Raw genomic sequence first — 20,014 nt, forward strand, 5'->3', positions numbered from 1 at the left:
AATCTTGTTCGATATCCACAAACCCTAAACACAATATATTCTAAAAAAATCGAACTAGACACAAAAAAATGTTTCTAAAACGAAATCAAGTACTCAGATACTATCGTATAACCATTACTGTAAACCCAGTGTTATCGACAGGAGCCGTGAAATTGCTTTTTAAGGAAGGCCAGAAAAGAAATCTGTTAATTTTACGTTATTTTACAAATGTGAACCTAATTTAAACCATGTGAGTTAGCTGATAGAGGTTAATTTCGCTCACTGCATCCTATAATTCGTCATCGTTAGAGCGGAAAAGGACAAGATTTATTATGTTCAAGATTACCCAACTCCTAGTGAGGAGGGTATGCGTTAGGGCGTTATCACATTGATCATTTGCAATTGTTAACTCTCGTGTGCGTACGTGCGTATCCCACGCGGTAAGCAAGCATTTCATTGTGGTATACACAATTAAATGCTTGTTTATAGTCAGCTCAAATAAAGTATCTTATGGAGTAATGTAATGGTATTTTTTCGTTCAAATTGATTTTAGGAGGCCTATTTTACAGACCACTGGTGCACAAGAAATACGTGAACATAAAAAGTTACATCGATCGTTTTCCTTTGACGTTATGTTTATAATATCTAGGAACCATTCTCACTCGGAAATCGTAGGTGTATAAGCATTTATTAGCGTTTATTTAATTTGCCGACATTGATACTTTATAGCCTGTGATCGATAGGTAGAGCAATTATTGGCAATTTCATGATGTTTTTATAGTATGGACATGCCATTAATTCGACTAGATTATTAAATTAGACTAGATAATTTAATTAATACAGAATTAGATAGGATATAGACCGCAACTTCTGCCCCTTCGGACCTTATAGTTCGGTTCTCTGCGCAATGTGCAATACCCATTACCACTCAGCTTCGCGACATGTTACGCTATGTCGGTAACTCTAGTTCTTTTACGGAACTGGTCATTTCTGATCAAATACGTAGACTCAAGTACACTCTATCGCCCACGGGACAAAAAACATTATAGAAAACTCTCAGGTGTCATCACGATGTTTTCCTTCACTGATAACACAAGTTATAGATTTAATTACTTAAAAATGAAACGGAACAAAATCATCTCCCGAAAGAGAGGCCAAACTCACACCCACCCAGTTACCCCCTAGGCTATCACCACTTTCACGAAACAAAAACACCATTACCCCTTGTAATGAGGATAACAAGTTTATATTACGACGTGGAGAAATAAAGCGTGAAAAATCCAATCTAAAACCGATAACACGTAAAAAACGAACATTAAAATACCCTTTGTCTAACAGGGAAACAAGTATTGTAGCTTTTGTAGAGAAAAACCAATCTTCCCCCGGGTAAGAAACAATTGTATTACTGAGCGTTACATCAAATCGCCTCGGGGGACAATAAACGATGTGAACGTTTTTACTTCTCACAGCCAGTAGCGGTCTCATGCAATTTTATTCGATTGGGATTTGATTTACGTTTACTTTAACGTTATTCTAGTCGTTTTAGGTAAAACGAAAACGAGGTCCTTATTTCTGTGGCTGAAAAAAGGGACGGAAACTTTTAGACAATGGGTGTTTTTGACACCACTGTGTCCACCACTGTGTTTCATACATAACTTTATATGTATGAAAACCTTAACTTAGTAATATGTGTGAATTGTTTGACTTAATTACTTTTTTATAATCTATTAAAACATGCATTGTTGTATTGGATACAACGGATACTGTTTAATAATAAAATAAACTGAAAGAGTAACGAAATGTACAAATTCTAAGAAGATTTAAATTTCGTTCAAGAAACAACAAAGTTGATCTTATTTCTAAAATAATTACTAAGACATAGGCTGGCTGCACACAGTCAATATTATTGAAAATATGCAGAATATTGTATTAAATATTGACGTGTGGAGGGGGCGAGCCACACGATAAACATTGCGAACATGATCGTAAGGTATCGTTCGTTTTATATGTTCTGATAAATGTACTGTAGCATACTATAGCTGGTATGAATATAAGTGTACTGTAAAATACTGTACATATTTCTCTATAATATGGGAAACACGACTAAGCATTATTTTGTGATGTAAAACTATGTATATCTTGGAATAGCACTATTGTGCCGTATTGTGGCGGCAGATCAGAATACAGTTGACATCACCCCTTCTCATCCCGCCGGCGTCGTACGAGGCGACTAAGAGAATATAACGGAGGGCGAGCAGCGTCCTTTGTGCTACTACTACCATACACTGCGATCGCCAATTCACTTTGCACAGCGTGTTCACTATGGGCAAACTATTCCTTTAAGGGAAAAGTCCTAGTTTAGTATTAAGGACTACGTCAATGATAAAAAAGTTTGGGTGTAAATTGGTTCTCTAACCTGCTTCTTAAATAGTTTTTAATAACAACGGGATAAGTTTAAAACAAACGGCCCAGTTTGTTGTGGGCTTCTTCTTAGACAAGAGCGCGTTTGGAACCCTCGAAGCTTAGTTTTAACTTGACGAATTTAGTTATCGCCATCAAATCACTTCTATGCCATATTTTACCTGTAATGTACGACAAAAGTGCCATCTATGTGCCTATTTGAATAAAGAAATATTTGACTTTGACTTTTGACTTATGAAAGTTCCTGATTGGCAAGGCATAGGGTGTTACAATATGCTATAGGTTATCAAATTATTAGATCAGTACTAGTCTGAGAACGGTCTACACATTCTAATGTACTATCCAGCGTACTATGTGTAATGTCCAGCATTTTTTGTACGTCCATGTTCTTGCTGTTTCAAAAAAGGTAAAGAAGTTACTGTTAAAAAATGGCAATCTTACCCACTCGCAGATTTTCAAGGATAAAACTCATTCTTATTCCGTATAAAAATACAAATGGATCTAACCAAGTCGCCTCAAGGGACAATAAGTGATGCGACCCATTATTACAGAATTCCCGGTTGTTATCTTCAAAGGCTTTTATTTTTTGATTGATTGTCAATATATATTATTCTGTCAAATTACAAAAAATAAATAAAAACCGGCTGATCCATCAAAAACTCAATATTATATTGCCCTACCCCGTTCTTTGTTACTCCTTTAATCTTCAGAAGGCACTTTGGATTTCTGAGTACATTTTTTTACATTGTAGTGCAATAATAGTGGTATTTATGATTATTTTTTTTATGTATTGTGTTTCATATTTAATTTTTTGTATTATTTTTAAGCAAATATTATTTTTATTTATCATATTTATAATGGTTACTTATTTGTCTTATATATATTATATATTTTTTTTTAAGTAATGAAATATTAATTTTATGGGTATATGTATATATGCACAACCTAACTATTTTCTGTATATTTTATCTTCGCCATTGGTTGCATGGAAGAAATCGCTATGAAGCGATAAGGCCGCCAAATTGTATACGTTGTTTTGTTATACTATACTTTTTTTTATGTACTTTTTGTGGTGTGCAATAATAGTATGTTCATTCATTCAATCAATGGTGTTAACTAGTACATTCAACTTAAAATTCATGACATAAATAATACATTGCATTTATTTACCTGTAGCGAAATATAATTTGAAATCCATGCAAGACAATATAAAAGGTAAAATATTTTTATGAATGCGCATTCATAAAAATATTTTACCTTAGATCTGACTGCAGTTTTAATCTTCCCAGGAACGAAGCTGGAATTAAAACAAACCGAAACAACAAACATGCTTTATATTTTCTTTTATACACGTGTTGGGAATTTAATTTCATTTATGATACTGTTCTTTTAAATTTTATGATAGCTCAAAAAATAGAGCTATCAAAGCGTTATTTTTCGAGGTATGGCTTTCTGCGGGTTTATTACGGTACAGTTATTTTTTTATCGCTGTATTCGTAATATTATTAAAAATATTTTTACCTATTGGTTTCTAAATTTGATTTTAAGGGAATGTTATATATGTTTTTATTATAGATAATAATATTTTATAGACTATTTGTTGAAAAAGCGGTGATAGCCGGGGTTGCCGAATTTAATCTCCGGTGTGACTCTAATTTTTCGGAGTTATGTGCGTTTATTTAAGAAATTTAAAATATCACTTGCTTTGACGGTGATGGAAAACATCGTGCGGAAATCTGTATGCCTGAGAGTTCTCCATAGCATTCTCTGAGGCTGATAACCCTCTGTAGGGTTTAAACAACGTCACTGGGGGATAAGGGCGATCTCAAGAGCTCGCGAGAAGTAACGCTTCAGGGCTCGACGGCATTCAAGGCAGTAGGGAACGTCTACCTTAAGGATCCTCTTGTGAGGCTAGGACTTTAACTAAGGTCGATTAGTCCGAACCCCCCATCACCATGCTTAAGACTAGTGTGGCTTACTGTCGACTGCTTAATGGTATGAAGTGGAGTGGTTTTTGACGCTTCTGTGGTATCAGGTTTTTAGAATGGTCATCAATTTGATGACCAGTCACGAGCGATTGTAAACTTCAAGTCCCTAGTGGTAAAGTACTTTGTAACAATATTATATGATTGTGTCGCAAGCAATCACAAGCATCCTGTACAATATAGATTGGTTCCTGAAAGCCATTACGTACGTATCTGGTGTTGTAAACGGTATAAATTTCATTAGTCGAAGTACTAAGAAAGAATGTGCTTTTGAACCAAATTCTCTATAAAGGCTGGAAAAGCTATTCAGACTATTCATCACCACCATCATTCACCATGATCACATTAACCCATTACCGGCCACTGCAGTGGTCCCCACAATGGGAAGGGGTTAAGGCGGTAGTCCACCATGCTGGCCCAGTGCGGATTGGTGGACTCCACACACCTTTGAGAAAACTATGTAGAACTCTCAGGGATGCAGGTTTCCTCAATATTTTTCCCGTCCCCGTTGAAGCAAGTGATATTTGAATTACTTAAAACGCACAAAACTTAGAAAAGTTAGAGGTGCGTGCTGGTATTCGAACTCGGTCCCCCGAAAGTGAAGTCGAGCACAAACCCAATGCGCTATCACCGCTTAAGACTATTATATTATCTCAATTAAAGAGATGTTCATAACATTACAGTTATAATACATCAATACATTATTGGAATTCCATGGCCGTACGTTTCGTTACGTAACGCGTTACGGCACCAGTCGGTCTAGTTTCCCTTTTTCTCGCGCATACGAGAGTGGAAGGCAGATTGTTGCTTTTATAGGATAAAATAATGAAACTTATAATTTACATACACAAAATTACAATGTACATATTGAAGAATTTAACTAAGAATAAAATATATTTTATTAATAAATTACCTTACATTGTTATCATATAAAATAAATAATAACGCTTTTCTCACATTAAACTATTTCAGTATTAAATTGGTCCGTTTAAATAGATAGATAGTCTTTTTTGCAGAAATTAGAAGAGAAAACGAGGAATAACAAAAACAAAAATAAATTGTATGAAATGCGCAAAGGCGGTCTTATTGCTTTAAGCGATCTCCTCCAGACAACCCTTTATCTGGAGTCAAGTAACGGAAAACGGAATAATGCAACAGTAAAAACTAGTGATAAAATAAATTACATAAACTTAGATCAGTTTAAGTTATCACTTCTGACACGTTTTTGTTTCTAAGATGGCCTGCTTGTACTATGTTGGTTTTTAAAGCCATTACTTACCTTTGCATATAACAAATGTTGTAAAGGCTTTATTAACAGAATAAATTTCATAAGATGAAGCACTAACACGTGACCTTACCGTAATCTGGTGAAAAGAGAATGCGCGGCTCTTTAATCTAACTCTTTAATATGAGGTGAGACAAGGTATTTTATATCCCAAAAATAGGGGAGATGGCACAGGCAGGTGTAATTGCAGACGGTTTTTCCACAATAAAAGCTGATGCAGAGGTAATATAACACTGTTTCCATCTAAAAAAAATCTAAACCTACAGTTTGTGCAAAGATGGTCAGTAGAGTAATTTATATTATTTCAGTTTGAAATGCGTAATTAATCTCATTCAAATATAAAACGTACTAAGGTTAAAATAATACAAGGATTAGACTCCTTCAAAACAAAATGGTATTTCCATTAAATTTATTTCTCAATTTAAATGAGGTAAAGGTAGCCTACGTTTGTTGTCTCCCAGAGGAACTCCGAAATCCTAATGTATTTGTCACTCTCCAATTCCTTAACGCCGGATTGGTACTGAGGTGTACTTGACAGAAAAACCGTTTACCTAACTTAATCCAGGTCCTCGAGATCCGGAATATGCTACCAGACCAATGGTAATGTAAATAATTTGCGCAAACATTTTCTCGAAACTTTGTGGAAAGTATAAATTCGGTCCTTATCGGAATAGTCTCAAAAAGGTACGGACTTAAAATTCTAGTTCGCTTCAAGCCAAGTTTTCAGCAATTTAAACTTGTTCATCAATTCATTGAATGAGTTTTAAAGCCGTGATAGCCTAGTGGGTAGGACTTCGACTTCACTTTCGCTAGGACTTCGACTTCACTTTCGCAGGGCCGAGTTCTTCTAGCTACCCGTCCCTATACGAGTCTCCCTGCTGTCTGAGGGGGGGTCAAGCTGTCCTGATCACCTCCTCCTTAGCTTAGTAGCCCTGGCAATCAGTTGGGGTTGTTGGTAGACGTCTGGGAAGTGTACAACGGGTTCCCCGGACGTCCAATAAATCCAACGACAGGGACATGCCGTGGTGGTTTTTAGTTCGGGTAAACGAGTCCCACATAACCTCTGTCCTGCCCAAAAGGACAGAGGTAGCCATAAAGCTTTTCCACCACGACAAAAAAAAAAAAAGAAAAAAAAAAAAGGCTGAGTTCTTAGCCCGCACCTCTAACTTTACTTAATAATCTGCGTTTTATGCAATTAAAATATCCCTTGCTTCAACGGTGAAGGAAGACATCATGAGGAAACCTGCCTGAGAGTTCTCCATAATGTTCTCAAAGGCGTGTGGAGTCCACCAATTAGCACTGGGCCAGCGTGGTGGACTACAGCCTTAACCCCTTCCCATTGTGGGAGGAGACCACTGTAGTGGGCCAGTAATGAGTTGATGCGATGATAATGATTATGATGTATAGTCTGAATAGCTTTTCCAGCCTTTATAGAGAATTAGGTTCATCCTCTCTCAGTACTTCGACTAATGAAATTTATACCGTTTACAACACCAGATGCGTACGTAATGGCTTTCAGGAACCAATCTATATTTTTTTATTTATTTTATTTTATTTATTTATTTATTTGGTATCTATGACCCATCACTACGCACTACACTACAACATAAATAGAATAATTAAAAACTAAACTTACTAAAAAAAAAACTTACATTAAATATTAATATGCAATATAAAAAAAAAAGTTACAAATTAAAATTTCTGCGTCCAGGCAGCCATACGTGGAGTTTAATATACAACTTGTAAATTGGAGAGTATCGATTTATATTGTACGGGATGTTTGTGATTGCTTGCGACGCAGTCATATAATATTGTTACAAAGTACTTTACCACTAGGGACTTAAAGATTACGGAGGAGACCCATGCCCTGGGCTGGTAATGGGTAGATATGATGACGATGATGATTCATTGTTGCCTGCACTGCCTGCAATTCACTCTCATCATTTTTCTCCATCGCGCCAAAGGAAGTATTACTTCAAAAAAGTCTCTCCCTCTATGTCGTCGTTCCATCGTGATGGACGGCGTTTCCCACTGCGCTTTCTTGTTCGTGGTCTCCACTTTGCTGATCCAACGTCCATCGTACCTTCGACAAACATGGCCTGCCTTTTGCCATTTCAACTTTGGTTCTCCTGCAGATCTCTTCGTTTCTAAAACCTTCAGGGAAACTCTTAACATAGCCCTCTCCATAGCTCGTCGACTGACTTTAAATTTGTGGTGGAAGAATTTTAACTAAATTTTAGTTGTAATTAATGTCTGCTTTCACATACAGCTAATTTGTATAGCAGCCCACGCTTTAAACACCAGGCATTAGTAACTAGGGCTTGTCGAGCAAATGTTAAATTACCGGTTTAGCAAGCTGTCGAAGTGACCTTTCATGAATCCACCAATAGTTCGGTGTTCCATTAAATACTGGCACAGTGAATTAAGGAGAGATAAATGGGGTTTCTAATTCAATTATTTTGCTCTCTGTCTAACACAGCGAAGGTTTAACAGGTCACTAATTTATTTTAACAAATGAAAAAAGAGAAGAGGGATCTTTTAGTATTTTGATTTAATAAAAAAATATACCACGACAATACACGCATCGGTATCTAGCCCGATACTTTGGGGCTAGATACCGATGCGTGTATTGATGCGTGTAGTGATATATAATGTTATGGGTACTTAAAATACTGATGAATATTTTAAAGCATCCAACTCCGCTTTCAGCTCTCACAAGATAGAAAAATGAATGTTAAAATGTAAAATGTAAATTGTTGATGTTGGAAAAGAGCAACTGCTGAGTTTCTTGCTGGCTTCTTCTCGGAAGAATCGGCCTTCCGAACCGGTGGTAGAGTCACTACAAACAGACAGACTTGACGTTTCAAAAGTGCTTATATTAGGCCTACTTGAAATAAATGAATTTTGAATTTTTAATAGTTCTAGGTTTTATGCCCAATGGAAAAAACGGGGCCCTATCGTTTTCACAATTCACAATTAGTGAGATGATGTTGGTAAAGAGCAACTGCTGAGCTTCTAGGCGGCTTCTTAAAAGTCGGTAGAAACTTGAACCTGACCTTTCAAAAGTGCGTATATTTAATTAATTTTGAATTTTTTGAATTTTGAAACAAATATCATCATCATCATATCGTCACATTAACGGCCCACTGCAGGGCACAGGTCTCCTCCCACAATGAGGAGGGGTTAAGGCCGTAGTCCACCTCGCTGGCCCAGTACGTATTGGTGCGATTCAGATGTCAGAGCTTAGACTGTGGTAATTCTATCTTGGATTGATTTAATTGAACCACTGGTAAATTATAATCATTAACGAAAAAAGGAAAATAAATAATATAATTATATGATTGGTTTAACTTATAAAACACATGTCAATTCTTTTGAACAGCATCATCTGAAATCTTGCATACATTTACTACACTATTTTACTTTGAATGTCAAACCAACTACACCTTTACCTTTGAATACCATACTACACACATTACTTTGCATACTTTCACTTCACACCCCTTATACATATCTACATACTCGTATACATAGCACCACTATGAACATATTTGCTTGCCAAAATTATATATTTTATTTTAAATGTCCTTTTGTTAAAGTTTCTCACTATTTGCTCGTTGTGTAATTTTTCCTGTATAATTGAGGAAGGCTGACTACTGAAACGCAGTTTATACTAGTTCAGTAGTCAATGAACAATTGGACTGTTTTACAATTACACATAGGTATTTGCGATGTAAATGTACCTACCTAATAACTACAACCTATAAATATTATACATCTAAATAATTTGTGAAGTTTTTACAATTTCGTATTTTGTAGTTGCTATGTGTACAATATGTAATTAAATAAATAAAAAAAAAAAAAAAAAAAAATTGCTGACCAGGTTGCTGTTGGTAACTAGCTCTACTTCGAAACACGTGATGTGTTTCAATTACAGTTTGTATTGCAAAGATGGCAACATGTCAATCTATCAGTGCTGCCATCTTTGAAAAAATCAACTTGTGAATAGCACTCTTTGCGTAGTATTCTAGCAGAATCCTAAAGAAAAAAACCGATAATCAAACCATCCAACCAAAATTCATAAAATTCGAGCATTTATTAAAATTAAGTTAAGGCATTGGTTAGTGGGTCGTATAAGCAAAAATTCTAGCCAATTTGCCTATAAAATCAAATCAATTGAGTTTTCCTCTCGCTCAACAATTTATTCGAATGATTGAAGTTTAAAGTTGAGCCTGTTTTTGCAGATGCTGAAAATATTTATGATAAATTGTAATGTAAAAATATTTAAACTCGATTCTATTCTGGGATATCCTTTCTTGTATTAAATTCGAAATCAAAATTCAAAAATGTTTTATTCATGTAGACCTTACCACGGGCACTTTTGATGTGTTTATATATACTACCTTTATAGCTGCCTACATAAAGCTAGGAGGGTTGCAAACGCGCCCTGGTCTAAGAGCCCACAACAAACTTAGCTAGGATTTTTTTTGTTGATTACAAAAAAAAATCCACCACACAGTCGAATTAATATTTATTAATAATAAAGTTTGTGGAGAGTGCACCGGTGTTTGCGCACTATAATATCTCTATTCTAGTGCACAAGTGTGTGCGATTACTCAATCCAAACCAAAACCCTTCAGCTAGTCTTTGCTTATTCAGTGGTGATTGAATGCGCAATGACTAGCCAATTAACTCGCCCGATTTTGTTTGTACCAACATTTGGTTTAATATTTGTATGTAGACATTGTGTTTACTTTCAGGAATGCAATCTAATATTATGTTAGATTACACTGTGTACACCTGGTACCAGTATGATTGTGCATTTAGCTACAGTTTGTTAGTTAAATAGCTGCGATCGGGTTTCAGTAATGTTAAGATTCTTAGTACCTATTTTGGCTTATATTTTATTGGATGAAGATTATCATGTGCCGCGTGGTGGCGGCAGATTAGTATACAGTTGTCACCAACCTTTTTTTCTCGAGGCTATTAGAGAGAGCAGATGTTGGTTTGATTGAGTTGAACAGTACATTGAAAACTATTCCAGTACAATGTGAATCGCATGATAAAAAATTATTAAATCCAAACCATAAGGCTTTTTCATCGCCGAATGAGCAATTGATTATTCAATCAACTCCAACCATTAATATTGAACCAATATTTGATCAATGATTTAGGAAGATATCGCGGTTGCTTATGGGTACAAAAGATACTACATACCTTTCATGTAGATCACACGTAGATCTAACTTTTCATAGTTAATTTTTCTTCATTTTGTTCGCCAAATGTGTGTGATCAATTTCTCAGTACTGTATAAAAACTGTTAAAAATTTGCTACGTAATGATAGAGTATGTAGTGGTTAGACTAAGTTGAATACCACAGTTAAAACAATGTCAGTACAAAGTGAATCATATAATAAAAGATTACTAAATCTAAACCATAACCCTTTCATCGCTGAATGAGCAATTGATTATTCAATCAACTCGCTCGATTTAGTTTGAACCAATATTTGATCAACGATTTGGATGAAGATATCGCGTTTGCTTATGAGTACACTGTACTAGATACCTATTATGTAGTTTACACGTGGAACCAACTTCCTATTGTGAATTTGGTTTCATTCAGTTCGCCAAATGACCGCGATGAACTTCTGATTACTGCATATCAGTGGTGTGTACAAGGTTTACGACCAGGGCAGGCATAATTCAGTAACTTGGCAGAAAATGGAAAAATCCTCCTAATTTACGAGTGATATAATTTTTGATTATAATTTTTACGAGTGATTCCTAGAGACGGTAAGAGAAGAAGGGGAAGACCATTCCGAAGGTGGGAAGATGACTTGAGAGCGACAGCAGGACCTCTGTGGACAAGAAAAACCCATGATCGCGAAGCATGGAAGAACCTGGGGGAGGCCTACCGGTGTCTCAATAAGTAAATAATCAGTAAGATAAGATTGTTAAAAAGGCTATAAATAAATAATTTTTTAGAGTGCTTCTACGCATGTATGAAGAGCAGACCACTGGAAAACTTATAAATAGATTACCTGAATACTATGACTCTCTATCTCTCTCTCTCTCTCTCTATCTGTAGACAGTTGAACTATGTATGTAACACCGCCATCTAGCCCCAAAGTAAGCGTAGCTTGTGATATGCAGTGGCGTGCACTTCATACATGCACATAATCACTGCCTACCCAAATTATTTTATATAACTTGTATTGGTGGGGAATTTTTTCATTTAATGCCATGGTCCTGCTTTATACCTGTTCGAAGACCCTTTGCACTCCACTGGTGATATGGGTACTAAGATAATTAATGAATTATATACGGAAATACTTATAATATACAGATAAACACCCATACACTGAAAAACATCACACAAAAATTTTCCAGATTCTGGAATCGGACCCACGGCCTTGGACTCAGAAAGCAGAGTCACTGCCCACTGCGCCAATCGGCCGTCTAAGTAATAAATATTTGTTGTTTATATTGGTTCAAAACTTGTGACATAAACTAAAACCTTTTAACGAATAAATTATTGATTATTCAATTAACTCATTTGATTTAGTTCGGACCAATATTTGATTTGCTGTTCGTATAGTGAATAGCGTTTACTTAATGGCATGCAATATTACGTGGTGGCCATTATGCAGTTTACACGTGGAACTAACTAACAATATAAGAGGCTTTATTTGGTTCGCCAAATGGCTACGAAATTTTTGTACCTATTCGTAACAATTAATCATTAGACGCACGAATAATTATTTAAACTTATTTATTATTTATTTGCTAAACTATATTAATCTGTATAGTGCGATAAATTAGCTAATTCAAAAAATAAAAAATAAAAACTAGGAACGAACACCTTTATTAATTAACAATTAAATAATTAAATATAATCCACACTGTTATATAACAGTGTTCTCGAAGCTAGTGAAGTAATCAGGTATTTATATAAATACCTGATTACTTCACAAGCCTGATTACTTTTGAGAACACAATACACTAATTTGTTAAGATTATTCCATTTTCTAATTTGCAAAATAAGATGTTTGATATTAATATAACTTTCATCTATAGTTGATACGGCAGGAATGATGTAATTTTAATTTACAACCAATTAATTATCTTTAGCCGATTTCTCTAATTAATAAATTTGATGGTGAATGGGTTACCGATTAATTTTGTTTTAATAAAAATAATTGTTTAAAAAACACTAAAAATACGAAAATGTACACGCTTTTAGTACACAATCCTACATCAAGTGCTTGAGAGGGACAATTGTTACCAGCTATGGAGTTTATCCGTTACGATATTATTATTATTTTAGAAATAAATTAAACTAAAAGATCGACTGTTTTTTATACAAAGAGTGTTTCTTAGTTTATTTAATAATAATTTATGGTAATAATCGATGGGACCAAGCAGATGGTTGGTGATGAATAATTGTTAAGAATCTTAACAATTATTCATTGTAAAGTCAACATCTCCTGAGGATGCGCCGGTTTCGGAGCGAAACGTGCGTAGAGGGTACATTGCCGAGGATCTGTATGGTGTGGAGTATACGGATTGAAGAAATTATAAATTACACCATACAGATTCTCCTGCTGTTCGCGGAGTATAGCAAATTAAGCTTAATTTTCATAATATATTATGGATTTCCGCAAAGTAACGCCTGCTTCTATCCAAGACGGTTGGTATGACGATCCTGACAAGCTCACAGATTAGTATTGATTATATAATATCTAGTATGTGAGTTTCTCAACAATAAATTAAAGAAACTCCAATTTGAAGCAACTAAGTTCACCTCGCTCTGCAAGAACGAAAGCTACTTTATTTATAGCTTACAAGTTTATATGCCCAACGCGATAAATATCTAATCTTGACATGCTATCAAGAGTGAAATTAAACTCGTAAATTTAGATTAAGTGGCTACTGAGCAACCTGATTTATTTTCTACACAGTTTCATACTAAAAATATTATTAGTATTAAACTCTTTATTTGTATACCACAACATTAAATAAATAAAATAAATAAAAATAACTACATACTTATACATAAACCAGTGTATACAAATGGATTAAAAGTACAAATACTCTAGATGTTTTCTTACTAGTTTAAAGTAAGAAAACATCTAGAGGCTGAGAGTATGAGTTAAACTATTAAAATACGATTGTAAAATGGCCTTCTTGCCTTACCCCGTGTCCTAGAAGGCAAGAATTCTGTTCATATTTGTTTTAATAGGCTCAAGGCGGAGATTAAATTAGTCATAGTTTTATTATGAACATTAAGCTTAATTTGATATAATTAATCAATAGTAATCTACTATTCAAGCCATTTCACTTGACACCCATGTTGTGGAAGTTATGAAAAAAATTCATAACATGTTGAGGGAATTGTGTAAAAAAAATGTAATTCGCAATTTTGTGGTGGCCAACTAGGATTTAAAATTTATCATAGTGAATAGTACTCTACTATTCAAGCCATTTCACTTGACACCCATGTTGTGGAAGTTATGAAAAAAATTCATAACATGTTGAGGGAATTGTGTAAAAAAAATGTAATTCGCAATTTTGTGGTGGCCAACTAGGATTTAAAATTTATCATAGTGAATAGTACTCTACTATTCAAGCCATTTCACTTGACACCCATGTTGTGGAAGTTATGAAAAAATTTCATAACATGTTGAGGGAATTGTGTAAAAAAAATGTAATTCGCAATTTTGTGGTGGCCAACTAGGATTTAAAATTTATCATAGTGAATAGTACTCTACTATTCAAGCCATTTCACTTGACACCCATGTTGTGGAAGTTATGAAAAAATTGCAATTCAACATTTTCAACGGCAGCCATCTTGAACCGATTTGCTTTAAACATGCAAATCGGTTCAAGATGGCTTGGCTGAAGCTTAAAACAATCCCAACTAATCCACCTATCAAAACAAAAAATCAAAATCAAAATCGGGTATTTTTTTCGGGAAACATGCTGCCACAGACAGACACACACAGAGATACGGCAAACTTATAACACCCCGTCGTTTTCGCGTCGGGGGTTAATAAAATTAGCGTTTATTATTCACCCCAGGTGTGGTACTATAACATTCTTACATTTAGTATGGGCATGTTAAAGCTTTCAGCGTCAATTTAGTGACGCTAATCCCCCTTGTACTGGGTGTATAACACGTTCTGGTAAAAGCATATTTCACATATTACATCTTAAATTTGTTGAGTGAACCGTTGTCATATTATAAATGAATTTTTGGAGTCAAAGTAGGTAACATTAAGTAGCGATGGATAAATGCGCAGTATTTTTAGAAGCTTATCCTACTATATAAAATATAATATATTAGCGATAACTGAATACTTCAAATTTTTTAGAACTACAACTAAATTGAATGCCACATAAAAAAACAAAATCAAACGCAGACGAAGTCGCGGGCAACAGCTAGTATAATATAATATAACTTATATTATAAATGTTAAAGTGTGGATGTTTTTAAATCTGATTGATTAAAAAATATCCACACGGCTGAACGGATTTGGAAGAAATTTGGCATGGCCTTTGACATGGAAAATACCTTTTATACTGATTCCTTAATTAGTTCTCGAGGGAAACATGTTTACGAGCAGACGGCTTCGAAATTTGGTATGCATCCACCTTTGCTTTCTATACCGATCTCTGAAATAGTTCCTTGATCTCTCTCAGATTGATCTTTACAAATCAAGATTTTACAACCATAGAGTTAACAAAGAAGTAGAGAAGTGTCACTACCAGCTTACGCTTTATTTACCAGTACGGGATCACCCGAGCGACTGTATGATCTTCGAGGTGCGAGCAACGCCCACTTTAGCTTTGTCGAACCTTACCTTAGTGATCCGTGGTAAAACTCATCGTTATCACCATCGCATCAACCAATTAACATCGACTGCTGGACATAGGTCTTTTGTATGGAGTTCCATGTCACGTCGATTGTCACTTCGGCTTCGCGACTCGTGGAGCTATGTCGGTTGCTCATAAGAACGCCCAGAAGTACTAAGAGAGAGTTCAAAGTATATCTACTTGGTCAAATCTGGAATGAGGAGATCCGTAGAATTAGGTATTCTACGGATTTTGAGATTTGACCAATTAGATATACTTTGAACTCTCTCTTAGTACTTCTGAGCGTTCTTATGAGGCCCATATTTTGCGACCAATAGGTCCTTTCTTCTCAGGCACTGAGTGAGGCACTAAGGTATTGGGGACGAAAAATGTTAAGAAGTTTCCCGAACACTGCCCAACTAGGTTGGATTCGGTGGTTTACCTCTTTCTTGAAATTGGCCTTACCTAACCAGATCGCGTATCCTATCTATAAGAACTCTTTAACAACTTCCAGTGCAGGAATGATTCGAACACGTAGATATACAGAGCATCTCGTTATATCGCCCGCAGAGCGACTATGAAGTTTCTTATAAGGCTCAATAAGCAATCACGTTTCTGAGTTAAAAGTTTTCACTGACAACTTTAACTGTTGTGGTTGGTTGAACTAAAAACTAGGAGAAGGTAATACAGTTCGCTTTTTAAGTCGGCCTCATCTTCAGTGACACAGATTCGAATGTAGGTAAGCTAGGCGTCAGTGTCGGCCGTGGTTATTTCCAACCCAATAGACTTTATATATTTTCTTTATAAATATTTTACCTACAACAACAACTATATTTTTTTAATAATACTCATTATTACAAAAGTGTTCTTCTAAGCAATTTGAACTTCAGGAGGTTCTACTTAGGTTTCGATTCTGTTATAATCCCAATACTTAAGAAAAATGTTAAAGTATTGGGGTTTTCAGTTTGAAAGTTATAGTACCTTCTCAGATAATTGGTTTTGTCAAACCTCGTGCCACTGAGAGTACATTAAATCGTCAGTGCTGGGTTTTATCACAAACACGGGATAAGCATCGTTAAAGTCCACCATTTGGCATTGGAACAGCGTGGTAGGTTACTGTCCGAATTCCCCCTCTCCTATGAGAGACTAGGCTGCACCCAAAGGCTGGCCTTGATATTAATAGGCTGTTGATATCCATAGTGACATTGAAACATATTTTCGCGCAATTATCATGCCTAGTAGAAGTCTTCCGTTATGGCTAGTTACTGCCCAAAGACAATGCTATTTGATTTAGCGATGTAGTGTGTACAATTATTATGAGTTGAAAATACCTGCTAGTTTCCAAAAGGAAATTGGAAACATGCGCCTTAACCTTACGGCATTATCATATGCGTAATATAGCTGGATTCGATTTTAAAGAATTGCAAACTTAATAATATAAAAAAAAACATAGCCGTCATTTTAGAATACTCTTTTAAGCGATAGTTAGCGGATCCAGAAAATGTTTGTAAAAAAAAATATGATGTCAAAAAATATGAATACATTTTAACATATTATTCTTTTACTATTGACGTCTACTAAATAAATAAAAGATAACTTTTTATGAACTACTTTGAAAAAGGCACATTTCTATTGAATATCAAATTTAGTTAGTTTAAAGAATAACTTTCATAAATTTACATTACAGTTCCTAGCTGTGGTTGAACGAAAAATAGAATAAACAAAATTGCAATATAAAGCTTCTCATAACAAAAATTTCTTTGCAGTGTTATATAACAATCAATTTTATGTAATGGATAAAAATATAACAAACCGCAAACTTCATTTAATGTGACGCAGCCGACATTTTTATAGTTTTATTTAATTCCTATTATAAAATCAAATTACAAATTACTAGTTTATTAAGATTTAATAACATTTTTGGGTAACTGACAAATAGGTAAGTGAAAAACACTATGAAATATAAATTTTAGGTTCGCGCAGAATAGTCTAAGTTACGTAAAAGTTTCATACTCCTGTCTATAATTTTAAAACAATACAAGTTACGGTTTCATTTATGAGTAAATTTACTGTTAAATAATGCTAGAACTGCAAGCAAAATATCTCTATGAAAAGTTCTACAAGCTATTTATTTCTTCTCTTATAACCTGGCGAAAAAATGGAGTGGTTTTCAAATATTCTCAAAACCAATTTCTAATCAAACCAAATAAAATAGGTACCTTCCAATCCATAGAGTCCGCTCGCATTCCCTCTCACTATGATATTGTACGTTGGCTTGTCAGACAGAAACTTATCCACTTTTTACATAACAATATACGCGCGGAACAATATATAATATTCACTCATGCCCGAAATGTTTACGAATCTTTGTAAGAAATAATATTGCGTAGACGTGCTACGCGTTCGGTCTACGAGAGAATACTGCCGTAGCCGCTACGGAGCTTGGAGTGCCAATATAATGTGTTATTTTTGTTTCGCTTCCGCTCACTGGGATTCGTATGTTTGTCTTTGTCTCTAAATACGGTATCTCAATACAGTGGCTGTAGCAGGCTGTTTGCTGAGGGCTTCAACTGGAATCATTGTTGCCGTTTTGGCGTAAAGAATTTTCTCCGTGTAACAGGGATTAACGGCCGATTCACATCATTCTAGTAACTGTCTATTTATTAACTTTTATTTGTCCACTAAGCCAATGAGGATGCACTCAAGCATTTTAATGCTCCTGAAATAGTGAGACAGTGTTTTCGTGCAGTATTATAAAATGTCATATGTTAGAGGCAGGTGAGTATTCTAGTTGGTTAGTTTCATAGTAGTTGCCCATTTTAAGAGCCAACTTACTTTTACTAACTTTTCTATAATAATTATGAAAACTAAATGGAATAAAACTCGGCCTGAAAATCATTATTGCAATACATCTCAGCTGCAGCATCTAGCTGAATTAGCACCTTGTTGAGACAATGTAAATGGCCAAAGTAAAATTAAGTAATAGGAATCTCAGATCCTAAAGAACTTTTTTTATAGAAGAGAAGAATCTCAAGTTTCAACGAGTACCCTTCTACTGTGTGGCTTGTTAAATTATATGTATGTATCTATATTATTACATCCAGGTATAAATAATACCTCAAGACATTCATTCTAGTCAAGTGCTTGAATTAATACACCGAAACCAAAAACTGGAGTAATGTAAACGAGAATTTAAAAGTTATGTTTTGTCAAGCGCGTGATACCCACCGTGTGACGGGTTAAGATCGGCGAGTTTAGATTTATAGCTTTGCTTTATTTAGAAAACGCAAAGATTTTTCTTGTTTCTAAAACTTTGTGTGATGTACGTATTCATGTGTTAATTTATAGTTTGAATAATAATAAATAATTAAAGTTTTATAAATTTTGGCGTAGGCTTATGAGTGGCTTTCTAAAAAACCATTGATAAGAGCTCAGAATACTTAAAAAAAGGTAAAAATGAAAGCCTAGAAATATCTTTAGATTAGGAGTTACTTATTTATTAAATTCAAATTCAATTTCAAAAATGTTTTATTCATTAGACCTTATCACAGGCACTTATGAAGCGTTCATACATTTAACATGTTACACTAATGTTAGTGATGGTGATAACTGCATTCGTTAACTGAACTAAAGCTAGGAGGGTTCCAAACGCGCCCTGGTCTAAGAAGAGCCCACAACAAACTAAACCAGGTTTTTTTTTTGTTATCACCATCTCACAGTCTAGTTAAAGTCGAGCTATGAAGTAAGAGCAATAATTCATACCCAAGCTTCTTTATCATACATGCTATCCTTAATATTATAATTGGATTTTTCTATTAGCTTACGTTTTGAACTTATTGAGAGACATCTCAAGGATTTCCTCTGGTAATTTGTTATAAAATGATATACGATTAATTTACCTTTAAATTAATTATTAATTTTATGCAGCCTAGTAAACTGCACAACAAGTTTATTTTTACTTCTTATATTAATATTGTTACAGTCTAGGCATAGCCTTGATCGCCGTTAGTAAAACGGACATAAATTGTTTGTTTTGATACTCGTATCATTATATTATATTTTACGCTCATCCTCACGCACTAAATCGATTATTATTCGTCAGTTAACGAATGAAATTAAATTCAAAGAAATTATCGGGGCTCATTAAACGCGGGTTGACATTGTACGCTATTATGTTATATGTCGTTTCTTTAATCCTTTCAATAATAATAATAATCATTTCATAATAATAATCATTTATATTATTAATAATAATCATTTATTCAGGATAAAAATAATGGATACAATATTACATGAATGTCCTAACCTCTGCGGAAGGAAAACCTGTGTACAAAGGGTAGGTCCTTCCAGTTGTTAAAAAGATAACAATATCGATTTCTTGTTAACTTTTAAGCTATTGACAGCTAATTGGCGCAGTGGGCAGCGACCCAGATTTCTGGGTTTAAAGCCGTGCGTTTGAGTTCAAGAATATTACTTATTAGTAGCGTAG

General features: G+C 34.7%; 1 protein-coding gene across 1 annotated transcript in view; it reads right to left on the reverse strand.

Annotated features, from left to right (window-relative positions):
- The window catches only part of LOC120634083 (octopamine receptor beta-3R-like), a 59,921-nt gene extending 41,816 nt beyond the window's left edge, over positions 1-18,105 (reverse strand). The window contains exons 1-2 of the mRNA XM_039904475.1: positions 18,048-18,105; positions 17,745-17,822 (exon numbers count right to left, since the gene is read on the reverse strand). Coding sequence (XP_039760409.1) covers positions 17,745-17,822; positions 18,048-18,105 — 136 coding nt within the window. The remainder of the gene's footprint in view (positions 1-17,744; positions 17,823-18,047) is intronic.
- Positions 18,106-20,014: the final 1,909 nt, after the last annotated feature.

The sequence above is a fragment of the Pararge aegeria genome, chromosome 23 (assembly GCF_905163445.1).
Source record: "Pararge aegeria chromosome 23, ilParAegt1.1, whole genome shotgun sequence".
NCBI lineage: Eukaryota > Metazoa > Arthropoda > Insecta > Lepidoptera > Nymphalidae > Pararge > Pararge aegeria.